General features: G+C 42.1%; 1 protein-coding gene across 3 annotated transcripts in view; it reads left to right on the forward strand.

Annotated features, from left to right (window-relative positions):
- LOC120798810 (receptor-type tyrosine-protein phosphatase mu-like) overlaps positions 1-14,570 on the forward strand; it is a 167,763-nt gene that overhangs the window by 104,680 nt on the left and 48,513 nt on the right. For 2 of the 3 annotated variants that reach the window (XM_040143472.1, XM_040143473.1), the window contains exons 12-16: positions 6,702-6,975; positions 9,186-9,222; positions 10,065-10,139; positions 11,714-11,849; positions 13,229-13,258. In XM_040143472.1, coding sequence (XP_039999406.1) covers positions 6,702-6,975; positions 9,186-9,222; positions 10,065-10,139; positions 11,714-11,849; positions 13,229-13,258 — 552 coding nt within the window. The remainder of the gene's footprint in view (positions 1-6,701; positions 6,976-9,185; positions 9,223-10,064; positions 10,140-11,713; positions 11,850-13,228; positions 13,259-14,570) is intronic. The other variant, XM_040143474.1, reaches the window with a different exon arrangement.

The raw sequence follows: 14,570 nt of genomic DNA on the forward strand, positions 1-14,570 counted from the left end.
ACTCCCTAATAGAGTAGCTTCACGGTTGCAGGTAAAAAGAACTGTCATCGTACTTAGGATGCTTTTTTAAATCCGTTTCTAGGCCATCAGTGGGAGTTTGCAGTGCCTACTACGTCGGCCATTCCAATATTTACAAAAGGTCTATTTTATGAGTCGCGTTATTACCAGTTTATGTTCTTGGCCCCCGACAGCTTGTGCTTTCAGCCACCGGGACCCTGAGAGAACGGGTTAACTTCTTCATATGAGGAGTGATAAAAACTTGTGCCAGCTGTAAAACTCAATTTTACACTATCAATTCATCTGAGTTGATAGAGTGATAAACACTTGTGCTTGCTGTAAAACTCAATTTTACACTATCAACTCATCTGAGTCCTTTAAAGATTACAGACTGGAGATCTTTAGTCAGGCTTGTCAGCTCATGTTTACTATATGTGCCGCTGCCCAGATTAATGCCCCAGCGCCAAACGGGAGAGGCCTGAGCAAGAAAGACAGAGTGATCGGTTCTTAATCTTCTCGCAGGTACAATTCAAAAGGCCTTACTCAGGCTGCCATTCTTTCAGTGGGCTAATTATAAACCCCTAATTATAATTAACAGGGTGTCGTGAATCGGCGCATCCATTAATTAGCATGCAGGTCTCCTCTTTTGTTTATCGTTGGAAAGCGCGCTCACCTCAGGAGCAGATGAAATAGATCTGTCTTTGGAGATATAAACTTTAGCTTGAGACCCACTTCATTCTGTTTGACTGAGCTGAGACATAACCTTGTACTAGTGCTTTACAGCATAATCCGTTCTTTAGACGGGGATGGACTGAGTGCTTGGTAAATTAAGAGAAAATAGTGTGTTTTGATACAGACACTTAGTTTTAAAGAACCTATATGTTTAATGAGTCTCTCAAGTCACTCCATTATAAAAATTAATCACATTCATCAGTGGAGTTCAGTACATGGCAAAACTGCACCTCACAACTAATTGTGGCATCCTTTGATCACAGCGGCGCCTCACCGTATCTAAACTTTGAAGGTTTTCAGGTACACATTTCTTTTCCCGCCTCCTCTCTTCTCTTAAGTCTCACAGGACATAAAGGCCAGTGGTACTGCCTTCATGTGTGTGCCCGATGTCTCAAAAAATTCGGATTTACAAAGGAAAGGAGGTGGCGAAGGGGAGGCAAACGGGAGGGATTGTGATGCAGGCCCAACCCGCAGTGTGGCAGGCTTTTGGAGGTGTTCTCCAGCTCCGACTCAAGTGGCACGCGATGCCTTTGAAATTTTGAGGTGACTATAAAGTAGCACCCATTCAGAGGAGCTGAGCGAGGTGGCCTGTCGGGGTCTGCCGTTTGACCAACAATGATAAATTTTTGTCATCTGAATTTCCAAAGCAGCCACATCTCTAATCTTTTTTTGGGTTAAAGTGTTGAGATGCATGACTAAGTGACATTCTCAGTTCAGGCAAATATAAAGAGATGTATTCCAAATTGTTCATGACCCGGAGGACTGGAGAGAGTCCCTGAAGTCAGAAACTTTGAAACGTAGCTGAGCAAGTGAATCTATTGAAGAGTTTGCATTTTGTCAACCAAGGACTTAAATTTCTACAGTTAGATGAAAGCCTGTGCAACCGCTCACATTGCAAGAGTAGCCATCACTATTCTGGAGTGGAGGGTAGCTCATTTTGAAATGGAATACTTTATGAAATCAGTTTTAAAGCCCCTATGAAATAGAGATTTGACAAGGGAGAACACTGATCTACAGCACTACAGAGCAGAGCATCATGAAGCTTGATTTGATAAGGCAATCTTGCACGCTGATTGGGTTTGGGAGGTAATAGAGCTCCAGACATTTGAGTTTCAAACAGCAGATGTTTTGCTGTAATACAGGAAGGGGAGCGCACTGGAAGATGACACGATAGTGCCGGTTCATAAGAGAAGCAAGCCATAACAGATGACAAATGTCCGTTTCACTTTAGCATCCTGCAGTCATGCTGAAGTCAAATCATATTTTAGATAGATCTGGGCAGACGTTGTCACTGCTGAGGGAGGCAGTCAGTTTTTCATATTTGTGTAATTGCTAATCAGTATAACATTTCCAGCTTGGATTTGGCTTCTAATCTCTAGGGACAACACGCGTCCCCGGGAACAGTTTTTACCAGAGGGGACACTGTTTCTTTAAGAGGATTAGTGAACTGTCTATCAGTCATGTCGTGTTAAACTAATGTTTGCAATGGCCCCTCGTCAGGGCCAGAATACGCCTCCTCACTCCGTAGCATCAAAATACATGTTTACATGCTTCTGCAGAAATAAATGATTTGAGATGCTTTCCTTATCATTCAAACCACTGAATCAGTCCTTCTCTCTTTTCCTGCCATAACCTTTGCCTTGAGCAAGCTCACACACGTACATAAACAGAAAAAGCTATCAAATACAGCAGTTCCAGCCCTGGATATTGAGGAAACTGAGTTCCAGTGTAGTTTCTACCCTGTAGCATCAGATTATCTTTTCTCAACCATGGCCTGAAATCAGTTAAGTGATTTTCTACAGTTCTAAAATAAGCACTAACTTTCTTTGATCACGGCATAGCAAACACTAATAGCTGTGCCTAAACGTGACAAAACTCAATGCTTTTTACGATTTAATGGCAAATGTAATCTATGGCACCTTCTAATTTGTTTGCTTTATAGCTTTACGGACACCAGGGAAATATAAAGAGTAAGAAGGTAGATGCGAGGAGGAAGGATGCTGGGTCAGGAGAAGTGTGTTACTTACAACCACTCTTAAATCAGACATATAGGCATATAGAGCCAACCGATTAGCATTGGAGAGAGAGACAGTGATTGAAATGCTTCCCATACCCCTTCCCTCATCTGCTCAAACAGCCCGGAGTCCTCCGCTTATCAGTCCACGTGAAAAATAAATCTGAGTTTCAGGTCACAATCCAGTCGATTACGAGTCAATCCACCATAATTGGTTGGCGTCGCATGGCGGCAGAGCTGAAATCTATTGGGCAGCAAGGCTGGAGGAGGCCTAATTGGTGTCAGCTCAGGTTGCAGCACTACTGCAGGAATACAGGTCTGCCCCGGCGGCCCCTCTAGCAGACCACTTTTAACAGCTTATACCATTCTTCCCGTGCAGCATATCCCTTCGTTCCTCTTTCTGTCCTTGTCTTTCCATCTTCTGCTCAGGGAGAGAAGTTAAGGGGTTTCAGCCGTTTTGAAATTCAAAACAATTACACAACTTTCACAGAGGCGTGTGGTGTGAGCTGTGGGGTTTTCTCTCCGCACGTCTTCTTCTAATCTGTTATCCGCACGATTGTGTTGGTTTATTTGGCTGTTACCAGGACTAGAAGCTAATGTTTACCTGACCAGTTCATTATTTGCTTACAGCATCACAAACAGGTTTTATTGGGCATATTTTTGGAAAAATACAGAAAAATACAGTGGTGGAAAGTAACTAAGTACATTTACTCAAATACTGACACTGACAGCGCCTATTCTGCATGAGGCCTTGTACTTTTTATACTTTTTCGTTGCTAATTCTTTTGTTCTTTTCCTCAAGTAACATTTTGAAAGCATGACTTTTACTTTTCATGGAGTGCTTTTACACTGTGGTATTGCTATTTTGGCTTTAGTAAGTGAACTGAATAGTTCTTCCGCCACTGGATAATCATCAACAATATGAATGCAAGTATCAGTATACAATTCTCTGGCCGGTATCAGATCAAATGAAACACCAGCTATAAAGGATTTTTTTTCTTGCTATCAAGCAATTGTTGTTCATCTGTTGTTTGTTGTTTTTTCATTACTCATTGATGTCATATTAAATCAAGAATATATGACTAAATGATTCTTGGTCTGTCAGAATGACTCATACTGTAAATTGTGAACTCGGCATGAGGTGACAAGGTGTCAGCTGCTCAAAGGCACATTAACATGACAGCAGTAATTACAAGAAAAAAAGAAATCTTTGTCAAATCGCCAACATTAAAATCATGAGTCACTTTTACATTTTCTAAGCGGTTGGAAGGGAGTGAAAATGGAGTATTTTTCAAACCCCAAGGAAGGGTGCTTTTTCTCATACAGCAACTTACTGCTGAAAAATACTTTAAGTGAAACCAGTAAAGTAGGCATTATTGTCTATATCATGCACGAACTTGAAAGAAACGTTTTTTTTAAATTGGAAATTTATTGTGAGTAAGTTTGACTTTCTCGCTGCATTGAATATTCTGTAGAAGTGCAGCAATGGTTTAGATTTCCATATTACAAGACGTCTTACCCTTAGAGCCTCATAGCCTTTGGCACTTGGTATTTTGCCTGAGGAAAGGAAACCAGTCCCATTCATACTGTGTCTATCATTAAGTCATGGCACAGCCACATCATCATATCATAAGCAGCCAGCTTTTGTTTTTATTTCACTATCTGCAGATTGATTTTGAATATAAATTACCAATACGGCCAAGATGTGAGCGAGTGTACATTTCTGCGGCGAAGTGAAAACAAAATCATTGAGAGTCATACTGTAGTTTATTTTGGCCATAATGCAAGACATAACAGATTTTTCAGCTGTAGAATAAAAATATATCTATTGTCAGTATTTCTTATCATGAAACATGAGTTATTGTTGATCCATCAAACCTGATGAGTACTGTAATATGATTGACGGCAGTTATCATTTTTAATAGCGTATCATGCTACCCTAGCTGACATCAGATCTACAGTGTTTCGGCCGAGGCCTCCACACTGCCTCGTCACTCATTTCACTGCGGCTCTGCAGCCCCTTAAGTGGCTCCCGTGTAGCATCTCCGCCCGACCTTTGACCCCTGCTCTCAGTAGGGAACAGTAATTAAAGGCTGATTTCTGCAGCCGACTCTCTGCAGGATTAAATATTTCATCACCTCCCAACCCAGCACTAAACAGGAGAGCACTGAGAATTGGGACACACCCACCAGGAGCAAAGGGGGATTTTCTAATGACGCTGCAAGCACCTTATGATAAACTGTAAGGTTAAGGAGCATATGCTGTACACACAAGGGGACACTTAATCATCCAGAACCAACCGCGGGGAACAATTGATCATCTTCAGGGCTGTTTGTATTGCCACAATACAGCTTAAGAGTGCAGCCAATACAGTGAATACTTTTTCAGACAAAGATTTTTTTTTTTTTACTTGTTCTAATAATGTGGGCTACGAGAAAATGTTCAGGGTCATCCAAGCTCCACATCCTGCCCATTGTCATTTTTATATGGCATGGTACATTTATATGATTTATTAGATGAATATGAATGCTTCACTATGACTGAAATGGTTGTTTGCAAAACAGACTAGAAATGGGCAACCATTTCAAGAGCACAAATTCATGAAGAGAGCAATGCTCACGTGCATGATTGATTAATTATCTTATTTGGTAACGCCATACTCCAAGGTCTCCTGCTGTAATGAAGCTTGAGTGTTGTCCCTGACTTGTAAGTTGCTTTGGATAAAAGTATCTGCCAAATGTGTAAATGTAAATGTGAAAACGCTGCAGGGTAACTTTTAAATAAAGATTTGCTTCAACGATGTGCAAATTATTTATTCATGATTTTTTTTTTTTTTTTTTTTTTTTCATTTTTAAACATATCATCCGATTATGGGGAAAAAAAAAATAGTGCTAAAATCAGAAATCAGCTCTCCAAAACTAGAGAACCAGAACGTGTCATATCATAGTATTCATTCATTCACACATTTATTCATACATTCATTCACTGAGCAGTGCAACTTAGCTCCATCTTCTGTGATAATAACTTGTTGTTTGCTCGACTCTTTTGGAAATGGAACACTAGTCCCCAATCATGGCTGGTTATTCTCCGTGGCAGCTGTAAACAGACTCTTTGTCACTCAGCGACTTAATAGATTTAACAGGTGCATGCGAGATGCATACTAACATGAATGTCTATAAGACAGTCAGTCTCCCCCTCGAGCTAAGTGGCCGGCTCAGAGACAATGTCATCTCTGTCAGAGAGACAGAGGGCTGCAGTTTTGATCTAAATCAACACAAGGCTTGGATGGAGAGGAAATGGAAAGAGCCGTTAACCTTTTCAGTTGTTGAATAATGAAAAAGCAAATAACGTCAGGCCATGTCCTGTGTCACTGCTCATTTCTCTTGCACTGTATTTTTGAGTCTATCCTGTTACTTAGATTTAAAAGAGTACATTTTTCATTTGTTAATTTAAGTAAGATAAGTTGTTTATGACCACAGTTGTTGAAATGTACAACACAGTATATCATTTTATACAGTTCTTTTACCAACAAAGTCATGTGATATTATTGGTAAAAGTTTCGCCTCCCTATTCTTCCTATAACTTTAGATAACTTGAGATAATCGACCCTAGCTTGCAGCTTGTTTTCTAACTTGTATAAACCAAAACGTCTCATGTATATGGGAGGACATACACATGCTCACTCATTATATCATAGTACTTATATTTAAAACTTTTAACTTTAAACTTTTTAACTTCTATTTCACATCTAAATAAAGAATAGTTTCTTGAGCCCTGGTGTACCCTGACATTTGGAACACGCTTTGCAATATGCATTTCTGTGCCCCTTCATAAAGAAGCCACTTTTACACTTGGTAACTGGCAAAACAGAAAACTGCCGGCATTGGCAGCTGAATTCTGCGAGTACCTGTTTGGCCCATTGGAGCCTGTTAACTCTGTTTATGTCTTGTTTTTGCAGTGCGTACCAAGTGGTGGTGGAGGAGGAGCGTCCACGCAGAGCTCGGGGCACAGCAGAAATCCTGCGCTGCTACCCAGTTCCCATTCACTTCCAGAATGCCACGCTCCTAAACTCCCAGTACTACTTTACTGCTCAGTTCCCCGCTGCCGGCATTCACTCGCCCCAGCCCTTCACTGTGGGGGACAACAAGACTTACAATGGCTACTGGAATGCCCCTCTGCTGCCCCAGAAGAGCTACAGCATCTATTACCAGGCTGTCAGCACAGCTAACGGGGTGGGTGTTTCTCAAGTTTTATTTTATACATATAACTTCAGTCTGTTGCACTTCGTCGTGGCTCCAACATTTTTGAAAATCTGGCCAGTTTCCTTTCGCTTTACAACCAGTGGTTTACCAAACGTTGTACTTGAGTACAAGTTTGAGATTCTTATGCTTTGCTTTAGTATTTTCCATTTTATGTTACTCCATACATCTGCTCAACTAAATTTCATAGAGAAATATTGTACTTTATTAAACCTCTACTGTCGAACAAATGTGGAGGAGTAACTGCATTTATTTGACTTACTGTAACGTACTTCATTGTCAAAGCATGCGTCTTCTTTTAAAATGTATGCACTTGGCCTTTAAAGCGTACATGAAATGGTGTTCAACATTAGGTTGGGGTTTAATGACAGCGAAAGCCGACAGATTTTATCAACAAGGTGACTGAGCGAGACTGAGGGGACTGAGTACAGAACTTCCTGACTCTACACAGTGACTGAGCACACAGGCAGACACATGCATGCAGCAGCAGCGCAATCGCATGTGGCCTCTGATGGATGTCTCATTACTCTGGTGGGGTGTACCAACAGCACTGTCTGGACTCTTAATAGGCGACAGCAGGGTCAAGCTTGGAATGCAGAGCTCTATGCGGTGACATGTTCTTTCCCTACATTACCGTGGCCCTGCTCTCCTGCCTTTTCCAATGGAGCTTGATGCCAAATGCCAGACAAGCCTTTGATCAACAGCATTTAAGAGAGGCAGTTGTCCCGGCGGTAGTTAAGTGTGGGAGGCAGACAACAACAACGGGGTTACCGATCGTACAGGTCGCAGCCTCTGTCGTCAAGTGGCACTTGGCGGGGGCCCTCCCTCCACAGAGCCGCAGCAAGACAGCTCAGCGGCGACTTCGAGAGCCCCGCCGATTGTGATCCTGAATGAGAATCACCACAAACAGCCTCCTTGAGAAACACCAGCACGTCTTCAAGGAGGCAATAGAAATAACGTGTGAGGCAGGGCTGAATGCAATTAGCGAGTTTGCTCTTGAGAGTGAAGCATTGGCGGTCACAAACTTTCCGCGGCAAATCAGTGAGTGGTATGAATTTGTCTGTCATGCTCTTCCTTGAACCAACAAAATGAAGGAGTCCCTTGTTGACACAACAAAGGCTCCATCTCTGTGATAGAGACATTTCTCACATTATTTTTATATTCAGTGATTTCATTTACAGTGGCCAAATGCACTCTCTTTCATTAGGCCAACTCTGTCAGTGGATAGAACTTCACGCTTTAATTAATGTCTAATGACGGAGTGATTTGTTTGGGCCTTTCAAACAAAATTAGCACTTAGAGAAGGTGAGTGCCATCCATACCTTGGTTTTTTTTTTTTAAACCCTTTTTTTCAACTAAAAATCTAATATGACGTCTTGTAATGCTGCCTTTAACAGAAGGACCATCTGACGGCTTAAAAGCTGCAGTAATGGGAACGCACATGCACCCGGGATCACATGAATGTTGTTGTTTTTCCTGCTCCTTTTGTCTCTTCATTGTGCCTCTCATGGTCTCAAAATGCTGTCTCTCCCATGTGTGCTCATTGCTCATTGGACAGCTTGGCTGGGTCAAACACGGGGACACAGCACTCATGTCTTTTGTGTTGTATTACTCATTGCCTCCCTGTTCCTGTCTGTGTCCTTTTTCCTGTTCACTACATCATTGTTGACAATAAACTTCTCTGACAAAAGCAAGAGAAGTGTTTTTTTTTTTTTTTTTTTTTTTAATGTTGTTGAAGGCTGTTGTCAGAGCTGAAACCTCACTACATATTCAGAAAGGCTCCCTTATGTGTCACTTTGGAGCCCCGCATGCTGGGTTAGTGTCGCTTGTCACAGGGCTCTGGTTTTTCCACAGTGGCTGACCACCTTGAGCCGCGGGCTGTCGACAGATCACTGTTGGCTGACAAATCAGCAGCTCAGCACCACTAATCTGTGCTATGGAGCCTCTCGCCTAACTGCGTTTTGTGTCACAGTCATTGAGCTCAACAGATGATAGGGGACAGCATGGAACTGGTCGAGCTGTTTCGTTGTAACCATGGATTCTTAGATGGTTGTTGTGGCTCCCATAAGTGTGTCTTTCAGTGTGTCTCACGTCTGTGCATGCGGGTCATAATAATCTCTGATCCTCTTCCTTTTCTTTCCTTCTCTCCCCCTTTCCTCCTTTTAATTTATCTGTTTGCACAGGAGACCAAAATCGACTGTGTTCGAGTCGCCACCAAAGGTAGGACTAGATCAGACTGTGTGAATGAGGATGTTTGTTCACATTTAGCTCCTAACATCACTTGGGTTTGATTTCTCAGAACTAACAAAATTAGCATGTTTTTGAATGAGAGTCATGAGAGAGACAGTCATATCTCAGTCTCACTCTTCATTAAATAACACAGTGGAAACAGGTGTGGGTCCACTTCGTGATATGGGCTTCACATGAATTCGGTCAATAGATTGATCAAGAGCGTGTTTTTCCATGGCCGGAAGGCAGCTTGTGCACCCACAGAGGTCTGTAGGTACTTAGCCATTCGGCCTGTACGTCCTGCTCCACACATTAGGGGTGGTGAAGTCTAAGCGCCATTGATCCGGGAGCAGAATTGATTAGGCCAGAGGGAGCCCTAGTCACATTCTGTTCTGAGCCGTGGGAGGTCCTGTCACATGCCCCAACAATCCTGTATATTGTGGAGTTTGCATGCAGCTCCGCTATGGATTTGTTGTGGAGTTACAGATATATCCATCTTCATGACTCAATAGGCTGAAGTCAAATAGCACACTCTAGAAGTGGAAGGATCATAGGAGCAATTTACCACCTGAAGGGACACATTTTTTTATGCACTACACTGGGCTCACGGACATATCAACTTGTGTGTGACTTGATGAAACAAAATGTGAAGAACTTTCTAATACTGTAATGGGTGTCTTTTTCTGCCTCAATGTTGCATGATGATGGGAGCTGTTGGTATGGCCGTTTTCAGCTTCAGTGTGGCCTCTTTCTCTCTCTCTCCCTCTCTCTGTCTCTCTCTCTCTCTCTCTGTCTCTACTGCATGCCATGCTGGATCCACTGACTATACTCAGCCGCCATACTCGTGACTCAGCTCACAACCCCCTACATCCGTATAGCCCCAGCGGCCGGTGACAACCAGCTAACAGGTCAGACCCGTAGCTTTCTGTACATTCTCTGACTAGCTCAGTTATTCTGTCCTAAACATGGTTTTACCCACTACGTGTTTAATGTGGCAGCCATACTGACGATTCCCTCAAACAAGTGGAATATTGCATGCGTGTGGTTTTGTTTATTGTCTTGCTATGTGCATAGAATCAGTGACATTAAATCAAAGACTTGCAGACATTGTCTCCTACCTTCATCCTCTCAGAATTACTGGACATGAAAGACCTGTTTGAGGTGCGATTGTCATTTAATGTGTCAGTGTTGGAGATTTCTGACAGGAGTTAATCCCCTTTCATGAATATTTCTCATTATTTCTGGGAGATTAAGTGTTGGTTGGTGTTGGTTGCTGCAGTTGTGACAAAAGTCTGAAGACACAAAAGGGTGCTGAAATGCTCACTGTGAGGATCTGGAGAGTTTTCCGGAGTCTGGCATCTAACTATTGAAATTCTGCTCAGTTTCTACTTGTTGTGTGTGAATCTCAAGTTCTCTTAGGCTAGAGAGGAAGAATATTGACTGGTGGCAGCAAACATACAGCTCTCGCCGCTCAAATACTGATCTGTCACCGACAGCTTTTCTGTAAGATTAGCCCGTATAACAGTATATTGGGACAAAATCAGCTCCATCAGTCCAGACATGATTGCTAATGTGTCACCTGTCTTGAAATCCTCCAACACTCTGCCTTAAAAACTGATATCTAAATAAAGGAAATGGCTGTTAACAACAATAACAACACACCAGAGCATGAGAAATATGTCACAACCAGCCTGGGAGGGATATTTACCTTTTTGATAGGACGAGAAAATGGCAAAGCTGAGGAGTGAAGGAAGCCCGGTCTAACAGATTTGTCTGGCATCACAATTTATCATTCTAAATTTACCCCCAGTGACAAGGAATAATGGTGGTGTTCAGGAGGACGGTTGTGATTCCAGTAACATTGTCTTCCTCACAGTGCTTCTTATCACTTCCCAAGGAGCATATGCTGTTAAAACAAGCTGCTTTTTTTCCCCCCTCTCCCTCTCCCTTTGTGTCTCTCGTTGTTGGCTATCTCCTCTCCGAGCTGATATTTAATGTTTTGGTTATTTCAGGCTTTTTTATCTTCTTGGGTATTATCTTTCCCGTCCTGCATCCTACATTTTTCTACAGCCCAGCAACCATTTGCCCCAAACATGATTAACCAAGGGTAAAGATGGTGCGCACTTATCTCTCCCGGTGCAGCTTGATCCACAGAGCGCTGATGCCCACTAAGGACAGAGCTAAAGGTGGAGTCTTCAGGACAATAGGGAGTATCTTACTTTCAGAGTAAACATTACTCTGAGCCAATAGATGTGTATTGATATTTATGGTCCACAGAATGCCATGGAATATAAGTGTATTGATTTGTAAACCTCAGTCCACCACACGGTCAAATCAATAAGAGGAAATACTGAAAATATAGATCTTTTCTGCTCTTCGGTTCATGTAGAACAATAGCAAATAGTCATTAGTCTCGATTCCCACTCTGCTCAATTGATTACACTTTCTTTGTTTGATCTTTTTGCGTTGTGATGTTTTTCAGGAGCAGCCACTCACAAACCTGATGCGGTGGAGCCCGAGAAACAAACTGACCACACGGTGAAGATTGCAGGGGTCATCGCTGGCATCCTGCTCTTTGTTATCATCTTCTTAGGAGTCATACTCCTCATGAAGAAAAGGTGAGCTGTTTTCTTACTCGTTGAAATACTAATTCACTTTTTTTGGAAGAGGTTGAACTTAGTTGCAGAGTGCTCCCAAATAAGCAGTTTCTGTTTTATCATTTTGTATGTTCCTCCCTCAAACAGTAGTATTGTCAGCACCGTAGTAAATAATTAATTTGATTATGTTGATACGCCCCATTAAGGCTGTTTACAGCCATGAGATACAGTGTGCCATGAAAAATTAATCCCTTTCCACGGCACCCTCAAACAAATGCGCAGTGCTCCAGTGACATTCAAATGGGAATGGGAAAAGTGTTTTTGAGGCCTGTGGTATGGAATGAAACAGGGAGGAGATAAGAAAGAAAATATGATGAAAGGCTCAAAATGAAAGAGGATGACCGCAGTGCTGAAGGCTAAGTTTACATTAGCCCTGGACCCCATACTGGAGAGAGGTCCTCTGTACATATCCCAGCAATCAGAGGAGCTAAAGCTCGGCAAATATCAACCCCCTTTTGTCCACACCAAGGCTTGAAATAATACAGCGTCAGTTTCTGCAGAGGTTTCATTGGACGGGAATAGTTGGTTTCGTTTAATATCTTGATTGTCAAGCGCTAGGAAAAAAAAAAAATTCCAACTAAAACTTAGTGTGCGTTAGCTGTACTTTACTGTACTTTCTCCTTTTTAATTTTAGATTGCCTGTAATGAATTAACGAGTAAATGTCAGTACAGTAGATGAAGAAGATGTAGCTGAGTGGGAAGGCATAGTTTTGTACTAATAGAATCACTATGTTCCGTGTTTATTTTTGACAGTAATATAAGATTCTTCATTTTCTACGGCAGGGCCTGTCTGCGTAGCACAGCGATCAGTGGGTGGGTGTGAAAATCAGCCCACAGTAATGGAATTGTTTTCAATTAGCCTTAATCAAACCAGAGATGGAGATGACTTCATTGGTTGAATTTTGTGTAATTTACTGTTACCAACAGGGAATCAGAGTTGTGTTTAGACATTCAAACCACTCATTAAGTTTCAGCCTTGGAGGTCAGATATGGTAATTTTTATAGGTGAATAAAATTATGTGTTCATAACAGGGGGCTTTAGTGACAGCCTGGTTGCCTCTGACGTGCAATCTCACGGTGTAGACTAGCTCAATATCAATTTAATTAGAGTTTTTGTACTGCACTGTACCGAGGCCCCCACTCGCAAAGCATGACATGACTCCAAGCGATCACCTTTGCCCTCACGATCACTAGTTTACCTCCACGTATGCCACCATATCTGATTTTGTTCATTTCTACTCTTTTTTCAAACATTAATATATTTTTACTTTTTCTTTCCTTTTCATTCCATCCCCTCCCCTCCTCCACTGCTTAAATCCTACCACCACCCCACTCGGCAGAAGAACCTATCACTCCTACACTTACTACCTGTAAGTAACCACTTTGTGTAATGTTAGTGCCATGCTTCTCACTCACACGCTGTTTCCCATGCATGCAAAGGGCCATGTCATTCTCCTCCTGCCCAGAGCTATTACAGAGGCCCGACTGTAATCTCTGTCGGAGGAAGGGAGGACGCCACTCCAATGCATCTCCACACGACGAGCACATCATGCTGTATGTCACATTGGCACGACTTCTGACGAAACTAGACAGACGCAGCTACACCCCCACGAAAATAAACCTGCCGCTGAGATGTTATTGCAGACTTAATTTCTGCTAGACTTTTACGGGGTTTTTTTTAATCAAATAACGACCTAAACTGCCTTAATGATTGTACGGCTGCCAAACTCGTGTTGTGAAAGAAAAAAAAAATCAATGCAGAAGCTACTACATTTTTACTGAGTGTGAATTTTTCATTCGCCTCCAATGATTTCAACTCTGTTGACTTGTCAAAGCTGGATTTTTTTGAAATGCCTATCACAGCGCATCTATGCTTTAGTTGTGCCCTGAACCTCAATGAGGTAAATATTTCACATTTTGTACACTTAATATACACTCTGCAAATGTCAAAGATGAAGTCAATAACTCTGCAGAATTGACCACATTTATAGGTATTACACCCAAAATTTAAGCATGAGCTAACATGTTGACCTTATCAGTTTGGCTCCGTATGCATGCGATAATTTCTAGTTTTTCTCTACCCCTACTCCATCCTCTCACTATGACATCAAGCCATCTTAGCTCTCATGCTTTTTTTCCTGGTTTTTAAAAAAAAAAATTTTATTTTCCAAAGCATGTTTTTTGGGTTATTGCACGTCCATCCCATTGATTCTATGGTGATGGTGGAGTTGTGTCTTTAGCCGACAAGACGTTTGCATCACATACCGAGCAAGCTAATGTGATCGCAGACTAGGCTCCTTTCTATTTAGTTGTCTCCAACATCATAAAACAATCGCCGCGGCGCTGCTTGATTGGCTGTTAATATAACAGACAATTCCACATCACACCTGCGAATGGTAAAGAAGCTTATTCTGCAGCTCTGCCTTCTCTGCTGTAGCTCATAGGCTCCCTCTGTACAGTCTTTGTGATGGAAGCCAACTAATCTGTTCTGAGATGGCTGTGATCAGAGGAGAGAATGGAGGCTGCCTCGCATCAAAGAACATCTCAGAATACACCTGGAGATAATACTACTCTGAATACCCAGTGTGTCACTCATGTTAGATCACAGCTGTCTTGAATGGAAAGCCTGACGACTTAGGGGAGTGGTGTAATCAAAGCTGTGAACACACATTGGCCGAGCTA

This window comes from Xiphias gladius, chromosome 14, assembly GCF_016859285.1.
Source record: "Xiphias gladius isolate SHS-SW01 ecotype Sanya breed wild chromosome 14, ASM1685928v1, whole genome shotgun sequence".
NCBI lineage: Eukaryota > Metazoa > Chordata > Actinopteri > Istiophoriformes > Xiphiidae > Xiphias > Xiphias gladius.